The sequence below is a fragment of the Glandiceps talaboti genome, chromosome 11, assembly GCF_964340395.1.
Source record: "Glandiceps talaboti chromosome 11, keGlaTala1.1, whole genome shotgun sequence".
Lineage (NCBI taxonomy): Eukaryota > Metazoa > Hemichordata > Enteropneusta > Spengelidae > Glandiceps > Glandiceps talaboti.
The window spans coordinates 18,096,034-18,109,744 of record NC_135559.1 but is presented as its reverse complement, the minus strand read 5'-3'; the positions used below and the strand labels follow the sequence as shown (position 1 = coordinate 18,109,744).

The 13,711-nt window shown below is 37.9% G+C and overlaps 2 protein-coding genes across 2 annotated transcripts in view; one reads left to right on the top strand and one right to left on the bottom strand.

Annotated features, from left to right (window-relative positions):
• LOC144442092 (uncharacterized) overlaps nucleotides 1-13,711 on the top strand; it is a 386,503-nt gene that overhangs the window by 70,843 nt on the left and 301,949 nt on the right.
• LOC144442528 (uncharacterized) lies at nucleotides 110-6,296 on the bottom strand. Its single transcript, XM_078131896.1, has 5 exons — nucleotides 6,171-6,296; nucleotides 4,508-4,675; nucleotides 3,663-3,792; nucleotides 3,199-3,385; nucleotides 110-1,135 (listed from the first exon to the last, which is right to left on the bottom strand). Exons 1-5 carry the CDS (start codon nucleotides 6,173-6,175, stop codon nucleotides 528-530), a joined length of 1,098 nt encoding a protein of 365 aa, XP_077988022.1. The 5' UTR covers nucleotides 6,176-6,296; the 3' UTR covers nucleotides 110-527.

Sequence of the window (13,711 nt, the reverse complement as noted above, 5' to 3'; positions counted from 1 at the left end):
TCACATAAAGTTTGGCTAATATTTCCCCAGACTAGCTGGGGGGGGGGGGGGGGGGGCGACGACAGCCATAAAGTGAGTGAGATGAGATGTCAACAGTTAGAGTTTGGGTAACTAAGACTATGTTAAAATGGAAATATAAGATTGTTAATTTTCTTGGGAATAGGACATTGAACCCCAAAATTTCTGCTACTTTTGTATTGAAAGGACAAGGTATACTGAATACAGAAGCTTTCATATTGCAAAGTCCAGAGATGTGGAGAACTTTAATTTTATGGGGAAGTTGTCACCTAGGCACACTTGACCATACATTACATCATTATGATATAATCAACCAATTCTACCAGCTCATTCTTGCAAACCAGATGTTATTTCTCCTGCTACACTTTGGTGCGTTCTGGACAGTGCCATTGTTTGCAACGATGTACCAGCTATTCATACAGAAACCATGTACATACACTGAATGATAGTAAAAGCTGAGCAATAACTTTTGACCTGATCTAAATACTATAAGCTGTACCACCTTTTAATCATCTATGTCTATCTCGCTCTCTACCTCTGTCTCTATGTCTGTCTTGGTCTCTATCACTGTCTCTATATCTGTATCTGTCATAGTCCCTGTCTCTCTCAAAGTCCCTGTGCCTGACTTGATCCACATCTCTTTCTCTGTATGACCCTCTGTGTGGGTCTCTGTCTGACCCTCTGTGTGGGTCTCTGTATGACCCTCTGTCTCTGTCCCTATGTGTGTCTGGATAGGATTCTTTTGTTCTGGTTCTATGTGGATCATCTTTTTGGTAGTACCCCCTAGGTTGCTCATCTCTTTCTCGATAGGACTCCTTATGATCATCCTTACTGCCATAATCCCTGTACTTTTCTTTGGAAGTTCTATCTGTTCTTTCCTGGTGATAGTCTTGAATATGTTTATCTTCATCATCCTGTCCATGTTTTCTCTTTCTGTCTTGTCTGTCATCATCACTCTCAGGTCTCTGTTTCCTCGCAGATGTCTCATGTTTGTGTGTTGGTTTGCTTTTCCTTTCTTGACTCCAATCTCCATGCTTTTCTTTCTCCTGTCTAGTCTCTTTCTCACGTTGTTCTTTTTTGACCTTTTTCTTTGACTTTTTATGAGCAGAACCTTTGTCTGTAGAGATGAAATTCAAAGATGCACACAGTGTTACGGGTTGTCAATTTCCTAACAAGACAAGACACAAGCTCTAAGGACGGTCCTTTCTCCCTAAGAATATCTATGGGAACATTCACTGTAATCACATCACAAACAGAACCATCTATCAATCTCCCATGGAGTGAAAAAGACTGATAATTTGCAGTTTTCAGCTTATCAAAGTATGTTGTGTATTGGTTAAAATTTTGGTACTCAAGACAAGACATTTTCAAATAATGTATTTGTTCCTGTGTTTGTTTGTTTGTCTGCATGACTGTTTGTCTGTTTGTTCACAGCGTATCATGAATGAATACAGATGAAAATTAGCAGAAAACTTGCCTATGAGACAAGGACCAATTCACTGTACAATATCTTACCCACAACTCTCTCTGATTGGTATGCTTGGAGGTTCCTTATTTAATAACTTCTTCAATAATTCATGTATAAAAATGTACCAACAACTAAATTAAGCATGTGCTGTCAATAAAACACTTTTCAATGTCAAAGTGTCAATAACTTGGGTAGTCAGTGTGTATGATGAGTTTTAGTATGTAAATTTCTTTTGTCATACCTATTCAAATAAATCTATATCTTTGGCAAAGTCATAACAGGTGCATATGTTTTCCTTAGTTTCGTTGCAAATATTCTGCATGTCTTTCAAGAAAATCTGCTGACAAATTCCTAAAATTGCTACTCGACTCCTTCTACAATAAATCATTGATACCAGAACCGATGAAAATGGGTATTCAGAAACTCATCAGTGGCAATTCTACGCTTGCCAAATGGCGAAAATGTTTCTACAAAACCCTATACACTGGTGAGATTTGTCTGACTTCAAGGAGATGATGTCCAACACTACAAATAGTGTAGTAGTGTTAGTCCCTCAAGTCTACACGTAGGCTACAGTTAGGATAGCCGAAATAGTGTAGTAGAGTTAGTCCTTCAACACTACGGGTAGGCTACAGTTAGGATAGCTGAAATAGTGTAGTAGTGTTAGTCCTTTAGTCCTTCAAGTCTACACGTAGGCTACGATTAGGATAGCTGAAATAGTGTAGTAGTGTTAGTCCTTCAAGTCTTCAGGTAGGCTACAGTTAGGATAGCTGAAATAGTGTAGTAGTGTTAGTCCTTCAAGTCTTCAGGTAGGCTACAGTTAGGATAGCTGAAATAGTGTAGTAGTGTTAGTCCTTCAAGTCTACAGGTAGCTGTATTTAGGATAGCTGAAATAGTGTAGTAGTGTTAGTCCTTCAAGTCTACAGGTAGGCTACAGTTAGGATAGCTGAAATAGTGTAGTAGTGTTAGTCCTTCAAGTCTACAGGTAGGCTACAGTTAGGATAGCTGAAATAGTGTAGTAGTGTTAGTCCTTCAAGTCTACAGGTAGGCTACATTTAGGATAGCTGAAATAGTGTAGTAGCATTAGTCCTTCAAGTCTACAGGTAGGCTACGGTTAGGATAGCTGAAATAGTGTAGTAGTGTTAGTCCTTCAAGTCTACTGGTAGTTAGGATAGCTGAAATAGTGTGACAGCGTTAGTCCTTCAAGTCTACAGGTAGACTGCACTAGTTCTAATGTACTGCATTATGATTTTAATGTTATATCAACCTGTACTGAAACACTTTAATATTGTTGATTAGCTGAAAAATATCTGTAATCTGAATATTAATGGTTCATACTGTCTACCCTTTCAAAGACATGACATTAATGACTGTGTAGGTGGACTCGGTTGAATTTGAAACTTTATCTCAGGACCTCATTGAGCTAGAAGTAAAGAGAGATCTTGAGATTTGATGCCACGAATAGCATCTAGACTACAGCCCAATGTGTTCAAACACAGTCTATACCGTGACTCGGGTCACTGACATAGGTTGGCTCATTTAGTTGTAAACATGACCCACGGTATGGCGCTTATTCTGGAAGTGCCTCAAACGCTGGTGTGTCTCACCTTATATTAACTCCTAATTAGAATATTAACCAACCTAAAAGTGCTGATTCACCTGCCAAAACAGCAGGTGACCAAGCATGAGAGAGAAACCAATGCTAACAATACCTTTCTTCATCTTTTTGACTCTGACTTCATAGACTTCTTCTTCCTCTGAGGATGATGATGATGGAGGTGGAGTTTTAGGTGCAACTCCTTCCTGTCTGATTTTCTTTGTAATGTCATCATCACCTTCATCTTCTTTTGGTTTCCTATAATCTGCCACGTGATCAACCCTTAGAGTCCTCCCAAGAAGCTGTACATAAACCATAGATGCATTTCAGATTAGGATGGTGTGAAAAAGAGTTGTCTGGCAGAGTGTAGAAAAATTTGGTTCAAGTCACATGATATTTACATCATGTTGATTGAGAGAAATTACTCGGATGTGACCTAGTTAATGATATGCAAGAAATGTGACCTTCATCCTTGAATGTCAACAGGTCATATGCTAATTTTATGCTGATATGCTGCTAGTATAATGTAAGTTTCACCTTTACGCTGTTTAAGTTCTGCTAGTATAATGTAAGATTCACCTTTACGCTGTTTAAGTTATCAACTGCTAGTACTGTACTTCTTTGATCTTCATAACAAATAAAACAGAACCCTTTCTGCTTTCCCGTCTTCTTGTCTCGGACTAGATTTATGTTCACAATTTCTCCATATCTGTTGTAAAGAAGAAAATGAATGTAGTGATGACCAAAGGTATAATAAAAATACTGGCCAGCAAGTGCGCCCTCTAAGCCAATTTGATGCACCACTGATGTACACAATTTCTAATGACGCACCAAAATTGGGTATTCCTCTATCTCTTACTCTGTGATGACTCACAAGAAATCCCTGTTTTTATCATTTCGAACCACCACAACAATATTTGGCTGTCACTAGAGGGCACATTGCTGGCCAGAGGCATCATGGGAAATTCACTTATTGTTATATACACAGACCATCATACACCATGTTTATCTTTCACCATGTTTTCAATGTGTTGACTTGCCAGTGTTAATGTGTTTAGTGTATGAGCTGACGTCTGTGCATAACTGGCACTTGACAAAATGTTCCATACTTGAAAGTCTGTAGAGTTGTAGTGTGATTTTGCTGATCTCAACATATAAGTTAGTAGTAGTACTAGTAGCAACCATGATAGACATCTTGGATGGTGCACCACGGGAAATATTTAAAGTCTATACTTACTGCAAGAAAACAAATTATATCTCCCCCTGTCAGATCAAAAGGTATACCACCATCTTGAATGGTGCACCATGGGAAATATTCAAATTTGTACTTACTGAGAGAAAACACATATCTCCCTCTGTCAGGTCAAGTGGTAGACCACCATCTTGGATGGTGCACCATATGAAATATTCATATTTGTACTTACTGAGAGAAAACACAGATTATATCTCCCTCTGTCAGGTCATAAGGTAGACCACCAATAAATATCCAGGCACTGTCTTTGTACTGATTATGCCAGGACTTAGAGGGCGCTATTCCAAGACTTGCTTCTGTTTCATTTAATTTGTTTATATTCCTCACATTAGTTAGGGGGCTGCAAAAGAGATAACATAACAAGTGAACTCCATATTAATGGCATTACTCTGTGCTATTGTCAATGGTACAACAACAAAAGAACTACAATGACATTGTTACTGCACTCACAAAACAATTTACAAGAAACAATATGAACAAAGAGTCACAAAGAGGCCTAACCTTTTATGATGATGTATTACTGCCAAGGTTTGGGAACCCCAGTGACAGGAGGTGAGGGAGGGGGGATCTTAACAAAATTTACTTAAATCATGAATGAATTCCTTTGTTTTGATAGGATGAGGTACCTGATTTCACCTTGACTACAATTTGCAGATTAACATTGTAATTTTACAGTTGAATGCCAATCCAGGAAACAGTACAGAGCCTGGGATTTTCATAACCTTTGGGTTTTGGAGAATCATTCACATAAACTACACATGATGACCAAGAAACAACAAAACTGACTCTTATGTGCTTGTTACCTGCACATAAATGGTCCCAAATATTCAGTGTGCATAGATCTAATTCACATATATGACTGCTGAGCCCCATGCAGCAACAGTGGACTATGAGAACAATGAAGGTGAAACAAAGTTTTAATCTGGTGTTTCTTGTTAATTGCATGGAATCTGTACTGTCACATTATTGATAAAGTGCACAACTGAATGATTCATGAAATTTCTCCCTTTTCTGTGAGAAGAACATGGAGTATGGTTTGTCATGGGCGCTTCATATATATTTGATTATGGCATCAAATTTGTTCTGCCACTACAGTCAAGGAAATGGGAACATGTACTGATAGAACAGTGTCTACTCAGTACTTAAAAGAAGATACACATCACAGTCTATCATTGGGTTCATGGTTAAGCTAACATGGTCCTGCTTGCATACAGAGTAAGTCCCTTCCTTTGTCTGTTGAGCACTAGTGAAATGCGAAATGCGGTATTGTCAATTACTTAAATTCAAATGTACATCTCATCTCTTGTACAGACTCTAACTGTTCATTTTTGTACATTCTTGCAGGAAAGTTGTCATCATAGCACCTTTAGATGATAAAATATTAGCGCTTCGGTACGTTACGTTACGTGTACGTTTACGTACGGTATGTGGTTCAAAGCATAGACCCTCCAAAGTGCCACTTACATTACTCCTTAGATTGCTGTTTCCCTAAGAAAACATCACACGAATCATGCTACTACAGATACATCAATTTATGCTCTATACAAAAATATTCTTTCCGTAGGGGTAGGGAAAATGTGGCCAAGTCAAAACGTTGTCATATCTAGATTCTAGACATGGAAAACAACAATCTAATGAATACTACACGCCCCTATGATGTGGGTAACGTTCCAGCTGCGTTCTGCTAATGCTATAGAAATTATGTTTAACGTTGAAACTGACTTATGTCAGCACTCCTCTCGAAATAACACTAGCAGGGGCTTCAAGCTCTTGGAGAGAGAAAACGAAACAACCACATCACACTTAGATATAATCAAACAGCTTTAAAAACTCACTTCATTTCCGTGAACTTCTATATAAACCTCCCGTACAAGTTGTCGAAACTTTCATGTACAGCTGTGACCTTTGACACCAAGTATATATATATCTAGGGTGTGTGTTCGTCATCCATAATGTACGACTTGGTTTAAATATCAGAGAAATGTAAGCAAATATAAACAATTTTCACTAATGAAAAATGTTATACTAATCGTTCATTTTAACTAAAGTGTCTACCTAACTTTTGTTTGAAATGACCTGCCAAAATTTATCAACAGCCGGGGATTCGAAACAATGAGGCATGGTTGTGAGGGCGCTATTTACTGCAACTTTACATGATATTTACAGGAATCAGGTTGTAGGTTCGAGCCTCGTCACTGCCGTTCGTTTTTCAATGGCTGAAATCATGACATTTGGTAAGATTTGACCACAGGCACTTGTTTTCCGAGCTATGTATCAGAACATTTCTATCCAGAATACAATAAAATGTCGATAATACAAATGAGAGAAAGGCACTTTTTTCCCTTTTTTTTGTAATTGAATAATTCAAATTTTCATTCCTTAAATGAAAAAAGTAAATATTTGCACATTTTGACCTCTGATGATAAACTTCCTCTTGGAAAATTTCTTGTTGGTGTAAACACTCCTCCGGAGCAGTTGGCTAAATGACTGTATTGTATTCACTTTATTGCTGTATGTCATTTTTGTATGCTTTACAATGCTTGCTATGGCATGTTTTTATGCAATAAAGATTGATTGATAATATCGATGATATATACGTATTTAGCCAACTGTATATGAAAGGGGTAAAATTACACTTGTTTCTACTATGATCGCGCAAGTCCACCCATCGCTCGTTGTCATTTCGCGGTTGGTGGACTTGTTCGATCACAGAAACAAGTGTAATTTTACCCCTTTCATATACAGTTGGCTAAATACGACATTTTATTGTATTCTGATAGAAACATTCTGATACATATCTCGGGAATACAAGTACCGGTGGATTTGACCCACGATTGTGGCTATCAACCCGGCTGTATAACTATACGATAGAGGTGGCAATATGATTGCTTTACTCCTATGCGGAGAGACTGATCTTAGCAACTGGAGGTCTCGGAAGGACAAACGCATTATAAATACTTTTTATCGTTATCATCATCATCACCACCACCATCATCATCATCATCATCATCATCATCATCATCATCATCATCATCATCATCATCATCATCATCATCATCATCATCATCATCATCATCATCATCATCATCATCATTATCGTCGTCGTCGTCGTCGTCGTCTCCGTCGCCGCCGCCGCCACCACCACCACCACCACCACCACCACCACCACCACCACCACCACCACCACCACCACCACCACCTTCATCATCATCATCATCATCATCATCATCATCATCATCATCATCATCATCATCATCATCATCATCATCATCATCATCATCATTATCGTCGTCGTCGTCGTCGTCGTCTCCGTCGCCGCCACCACCACCACCACCACCACCACTACCACCACCATCATCATCATCATCATCATCATCATCATCATCATCATCATCATCATCATCATCATCACAGCCCGAATGACACCCCATTGTTAAGCGTCTGTTGATATTAGTAAAAAAAAATACGTCAGAACTCTCAGTTATACGTCATAACCGTCAGTGAGCCATGACAAATGTAGAACAGAAAAAAAATTCGCGGGCACTGTGTGTGGCTTGGCAAATATTTAATATAAAACAGGCCGACTGTGAGATGTAGAGTGGGTAACGGTAGATAGAAAGAGAGAGAGAGAAGTTGCTCGTGGCTTAGCTAACATTGGAATGTTTTATTTCAAAATTGTAAAGCCTTGCACACCCTTGTAAATCCTGTAACGTTGGCATACCTAGGACAGGGTTGTAACAGATTAGTGGAGCCACGGTGGCTGTACCAGCTACACAGGACACCTTGGACACCCCTGTAACATTCATATACCTCGGACAGGGTTGTGCACATTCATGTACACAAGGAAAGTACCTTGCACACCCATGTCACATTCGCATACCTAGGACAGAGTTGTGTACATTCATGTTCACATACATGTACATGGAACCTTGCACACCCTGTGACATTAGCATACCTAGGACAGGGTTGTATACATAGCTGTATGTATGAGCTCACTGGAGCCACTGAGGCTGTACCAGTTATGTGAAAAATATCAATGTAACATTGATGTCCAAAATAGCAATGCAGCACAGCTTTTTATATCATCCGCGTACACAAGCTTTTCTCCACATCCATGTCCCAGCTATGTGAGCATAGCTGTAACGTAGGTATCTCCCAAAGCAATGCACTAGCTATGTCAATGGTAGCATTGCTGTGACAGCGGTATTTCCCACAGCAGTGTACCAGCTCAACTGTGTGAGCAATGCTAGTCGGATATGAACAAAGGGGTTGCTACAGGGTATTATTCCACCATAGCTGTTACATGGATGTGCACAAATGTGTGTTAGGTGTGCAGTACACAGTTATGGAAAAAAAAGGTCCAAAGTTTTAAAATGGTGACGTGTTATTTTTCCATTCACTGCACCATCGACCGAACAAAAGGTTAAAGTGTGTCCCAGTTATCTGTACACATAATTAATATTAATTGCTCGATACTGAAATAGCCATGACCATATCATGGCCTGTTTAACTTACTATTTCACCTTCAATAGCAACCTTCAAATGTAATAAAACAGAAAATACTAAATATTTGATATTTTTTTGAAGTGACCCCCAACTTATTACATAGAATGTTCCAGTAGTACATTTTATACCCAATAATTTGCATGTCACACTCGATTCTTTCAAAAAGGTCCCGATTAACGATTCATTACGTGAATGCTGAATGTGAACGTGAACGGTAACTTTGAAAGGCGATCCGGGTCACATTTATGCACGTATATGTTGAAAATATCTGAGTTACCAGTAAAACAAATTTTACAGGAAATTTATGTATTTTTCTGAGTAGTTTTACGTTTACAAGACCGTTATTTATTGTTTGTAAAAGCACGGCGTCATGAATTAATGAAATTCAAATTAACGATGAAGAAAAAACTCCCTTTGGAGAGCCCCGGAGATAATTCACTGTCGCACATCATCCGTTTTTCCACGGGTGGCCAATCAACTATGTTTCAGATCATTCTATACATGTCATTTTGTCAAGGTATCAGTGAAATACCGAGTTCAGTCATTCCACGGTAGCAACGATCATCACCTACAATGGCAACAGGTGTAGATGTTACCGGTTCTTCGGATTCCAGTGTCGATGGAAAAACTAAACCAGGCAACGTTATCATACCAGATTTGAAGATTGCGAAGACAAGACCAAAATTAACGGTACGCTTTAAGTTTAGTACTGTATGGAAAACAGCAGACGAAATTCTCCTTCGTGTTAGCGAGGAACTCGGAGGAGAAGAAACGTTAAGGGATATTTATCAGTGCAAAGAAGATGCTTCTTGGTATGTGACAGTATCTGATATGGATACCAAAGAGAAACTGATGGAAAATGGGGTTGCTTTTTATACAGCTACTGCCAAAATTGAACGAGTGTACCCGGAGGACGCCTGTTATGATGTTAGAAAAGTTGTATTAGATGGTATTGGTTCACATATGGATGACGAATCCATTATTCAATTTCTTAACCTATTCGGGGAAGTAGAGTCACAGATAAGTCGCAAGAAAATCGGAAATTCTGGTATTAACTCCGGACAAGTGTCGGTTTCCATGCGAATAGAGAGACAAATTCCTAGCCGTGTAGATTTTGGATCCCATGGCTCTGCCCGGAAAATCTCGATCAGTTACCAAGGGCAACCGAAGAAGGTAAACGTGCCGTTCATATGCTATATTTGTCACCTGTTCGGACATAATGGACATAATTGTCCTCGAGCTAAAGCTTGCCCGCTCTGCGGTAAAAAGGGACATTTACGGAAAGACTGTTATAGCTTTCGTAGAAGTGAAACTGATGACTCGATAACCGCAGGGATCATCAAAAACATAACACAGAATTTGAATCGTTGACATGGCAACGAAGAAGAGAAAGATATGTAGACCAATGACACCAAATTGGTATATTAACTTAACTGCGTTCAATGATATATTATTAGGCACTATGAGCTTAAAAAATCAACAACAACCAAACGAAGAAACAAACATAAACAAAAAACAAACAAACAAATGACGGCTGATGATTTCGCGCTACTAGTTAAAGAAATAAACATTTTGTAGAGAGTTGGTGAAACGACGGTATAAATAAATCCTAAGTGACCAAATGTCAATATTATTAATGAAGTCAAAACAGAAGAAAAATGCACCTTGATGATAATAATTTAACTAAGATGAAGAGTATTATATGACATGTTATCAGCAGGGGTGACAGATGATATTGCGTGTAATCTGGTGTAACCTGAGCTGACCCTAAGGACGCCCTCCAGAGTAAAAAGATGTGGCTGCAGGGATGGGGATGGGGTTTGGGTGGAGAGGCATTATTGTTATATAATAATGGGATTTATTATATGAAATGTAACGACCTTTGAAGCTATTAGAATAACGAGTATTGAATGGTTGTATGAATACATTAAATGAATTGCAGAAAACGAATTGGTTTATGTGTAAGACTTGCTTGGTTTTTGTGTAAGACTTGCTTCATGTGTATGATTTGGTTTTATGTGTATGACCTGGTTCGTGTGTATGACTGTTCGTGTAATGTGTATGGCTTGGTGTATGTGTGCGACTTGGTTTATGTGTTTATGTGTATGGCTTGGTTCATATGTATGACTTGATGTATGTGTAAGACTTGGTTTATGTGTACGACTTGGTTCGTGTGTACGACTTGGTTCATGTTTATGTCTTGGTTTACGTGTGTGACTTTGTTCATGTGTATGACTTTGTTTTATGTGTATGACTTGGTTTATATGCATGACTCGGTATATGTGCATGACTTGGTTTATATATATGACTTGGTTTATATGTATGACTTTGTTCATGTGCATAACTTGGTTTATATGTATGACTTGGTTTATGTGTATGACTTGGTTTATGTGTATGACTTGGTTTATGTGTATGACTTGGTTTATGTGTATGACTTGGTTTATGTGTATGACTTGGTTTATGTGTATGACTTGGTTTATATGTATGACTTGATTTATATGTATGACTTGGTTTATGTGTATGACTTGGTTTATACGTATGACTTGGTTTATATGCATGACTTGGTTTATATGCATGACTTGGTTTATATGCATGACTTGGTTTATATGTATGACTTGGTTCATGTGTATGACTTGGTTTATGTGTATGACTTGGTTTATGTGTAGGGCTTGGTTTATGTGTATGACTTGGTTTATATGTATGACTTGGTTTATATGTATGACTTGGTTTATATGTATGACTTGGTTTATATGCATGACTTGGTTCATGTGTATGACTTGGTTTATATGTATGACTTGGTTATATGTATGACTTGGTTCATGTGTATGACTTGGTTTATATGTATGACTTGGTTTATGTGTATGACTTGGTTTATATGCATGACTTGGTTTGTATGTATGACTTGGTTCATGTGTATGACTTGGTTCATGTGTATGACTTGGTTTATGTGTAGGACTTGGTTTATGTGTAGGACTTGGATTATGTGCATGACTTGGTTTATGTGTAGGACTTGGCTTATGTGTATGACTTGACTTATGTGTAGGACTTGGTTTATGTGTAGGACTTGGCTTATGTGTATGACTTGGTTTATATGTATGACTTGGTTTATGTGCATGACTTGGCTTATGTGTCGGACTTGGTTTATGTGTATGACTTGGTTTATGTGTATGACTTGGTTTATATGTATGACTTGGTTTATATGTATGACTTGGTTTATATGCATGACTTGGTTTATATGTATGACTTGGTTCATGTGTATGACTTGGTTTATGTGTATGACTTGGTTTATATGCATGACTTGGTTTATATGCATGACTTGGTTTATATGTATGACTTGGTTCATGTGTATGACTTGGTTTATGTGTATGACTTGGTTTATGTGTAGGGCTTGGGTTATGTGTATGACTTGGTTTATATGTATGACTTGGTTTATATGTATGACTTGGTTTATATGTATGACTTGGTTTATATGCATGACTTGGTTCATGTGTATGACTTGGTTTATATGTATGACTTGGTTATATGTATGACTTGGTTCATGTGTATGACTTGGTTTATATGTATGACTTGGTTTATGTGTATGACTTGGTTTATATGCATGACTTGGTTTGTATGTATGACTTGGTTCATGTGTATGACTTGGTTCATGTGTATGACTTGGTTTATGTGTAGGACTTGGTTTATGTGTAGGACTTGGATTATGTGCATGACTTGGTTTATGTGTAGGACTTGGCTTATGTGTATGACTTGACTTATGTGTAGGACTTGGTTTATGTGTAGGACTTGGCTTATGTGTATGACTTGGTTTATATGTATGACTTGGTTTATGTGCATGACTTGGCTTATGTGTCGGACTTGGTTTATGTGTATGACTTGGTTTATGTGTATGACTTGGTTTATATGTATGACTTGGTTTATATGTATGACTTGGTTTATGTGTATGACTTGGTTTATATGCATGACTTGGTTTATATGCATGACTTGGTTTATATGTATGACTTGGTTCATGTGTATGACTTGGTTTATGTGTATGACTTGGTTTATGTGTAGGGCTTGGTTTATGTGTATGACTTGGTTTATATGTATGACTTGGTTTATATGTATGACTTGGTTTATATGCATGACTTGGTTTATATGCATGACTTGGTTTATATGTATGACTTGGTTTATATGTATGACTTGGTTCATGTGTATGACTTGGTTCATGTGCATGACTTGGTTTATGTGTATGACTTGGTTTATATGTATGACTTGGTTTATATGTATGACTTTGTTCATGTGCATGACTTGGTTAATATGTATGACTTGGTTTATATGCATGACTTGGTTCATGTGTATGACTTGGTTTATATGTATGACTTGGTTATATGTATGACTTGGTTCATGTGTATGACTTGGTTTATATGTATGACTTGGTTTATGTGTAGGACTTGGTTTATGTGTATGACTTGGTTTATGTGTAGGACTTGGTTTATGTGTATGACTTGGTTTATATGTATGACTTGGTTTATGTGTATGACTTGGTTTATATGCATGACTTGGTTTATATGTATGACTTGGTTCATGTGTATGACTTGGTTCATGTGTATGACTTGGTTTATGTGTATGACTTGGTTTATGTGTAGGACTTGGATCATGTGCATGACTTGGTTTATGTGTAGGACTTGGCTTATGTGTATGACTTGACTTATGTGTAGGACTTGGTTTATGTGTAGGACTTGGCTTATGTGTATGACTTGGTTTATATGTAGGACTTGGCTTATGTGTATGACTTGACTTATGTGTAGGACTTGGTTTATGTGTAGGACTTGGCTTATGTGTATGACTTGGTTTATATGTATGACTTGGTTGATGTGCATGACTTGGCTTA

Bases quoted from the DNA above. Each gene is read 5' to 3' on its own strand.
- LOC144442528 (XM_078131896.1), bottom strand. The intron at 3,793-4,507 runs GTAAGTACAAAT...TCTTTACAACAG, and splicing joins ATAATCTGTGTTTTCTCTCA to ATATGGAGAAATTGTGAACA. The intron at 3,386-3,662 runs GTGAATCTTACA...GTTTATGTACAG, and splicing joins ATAACTTAAACAGCGTAAAG to CTTCTTGGGAGGACTCTAAG.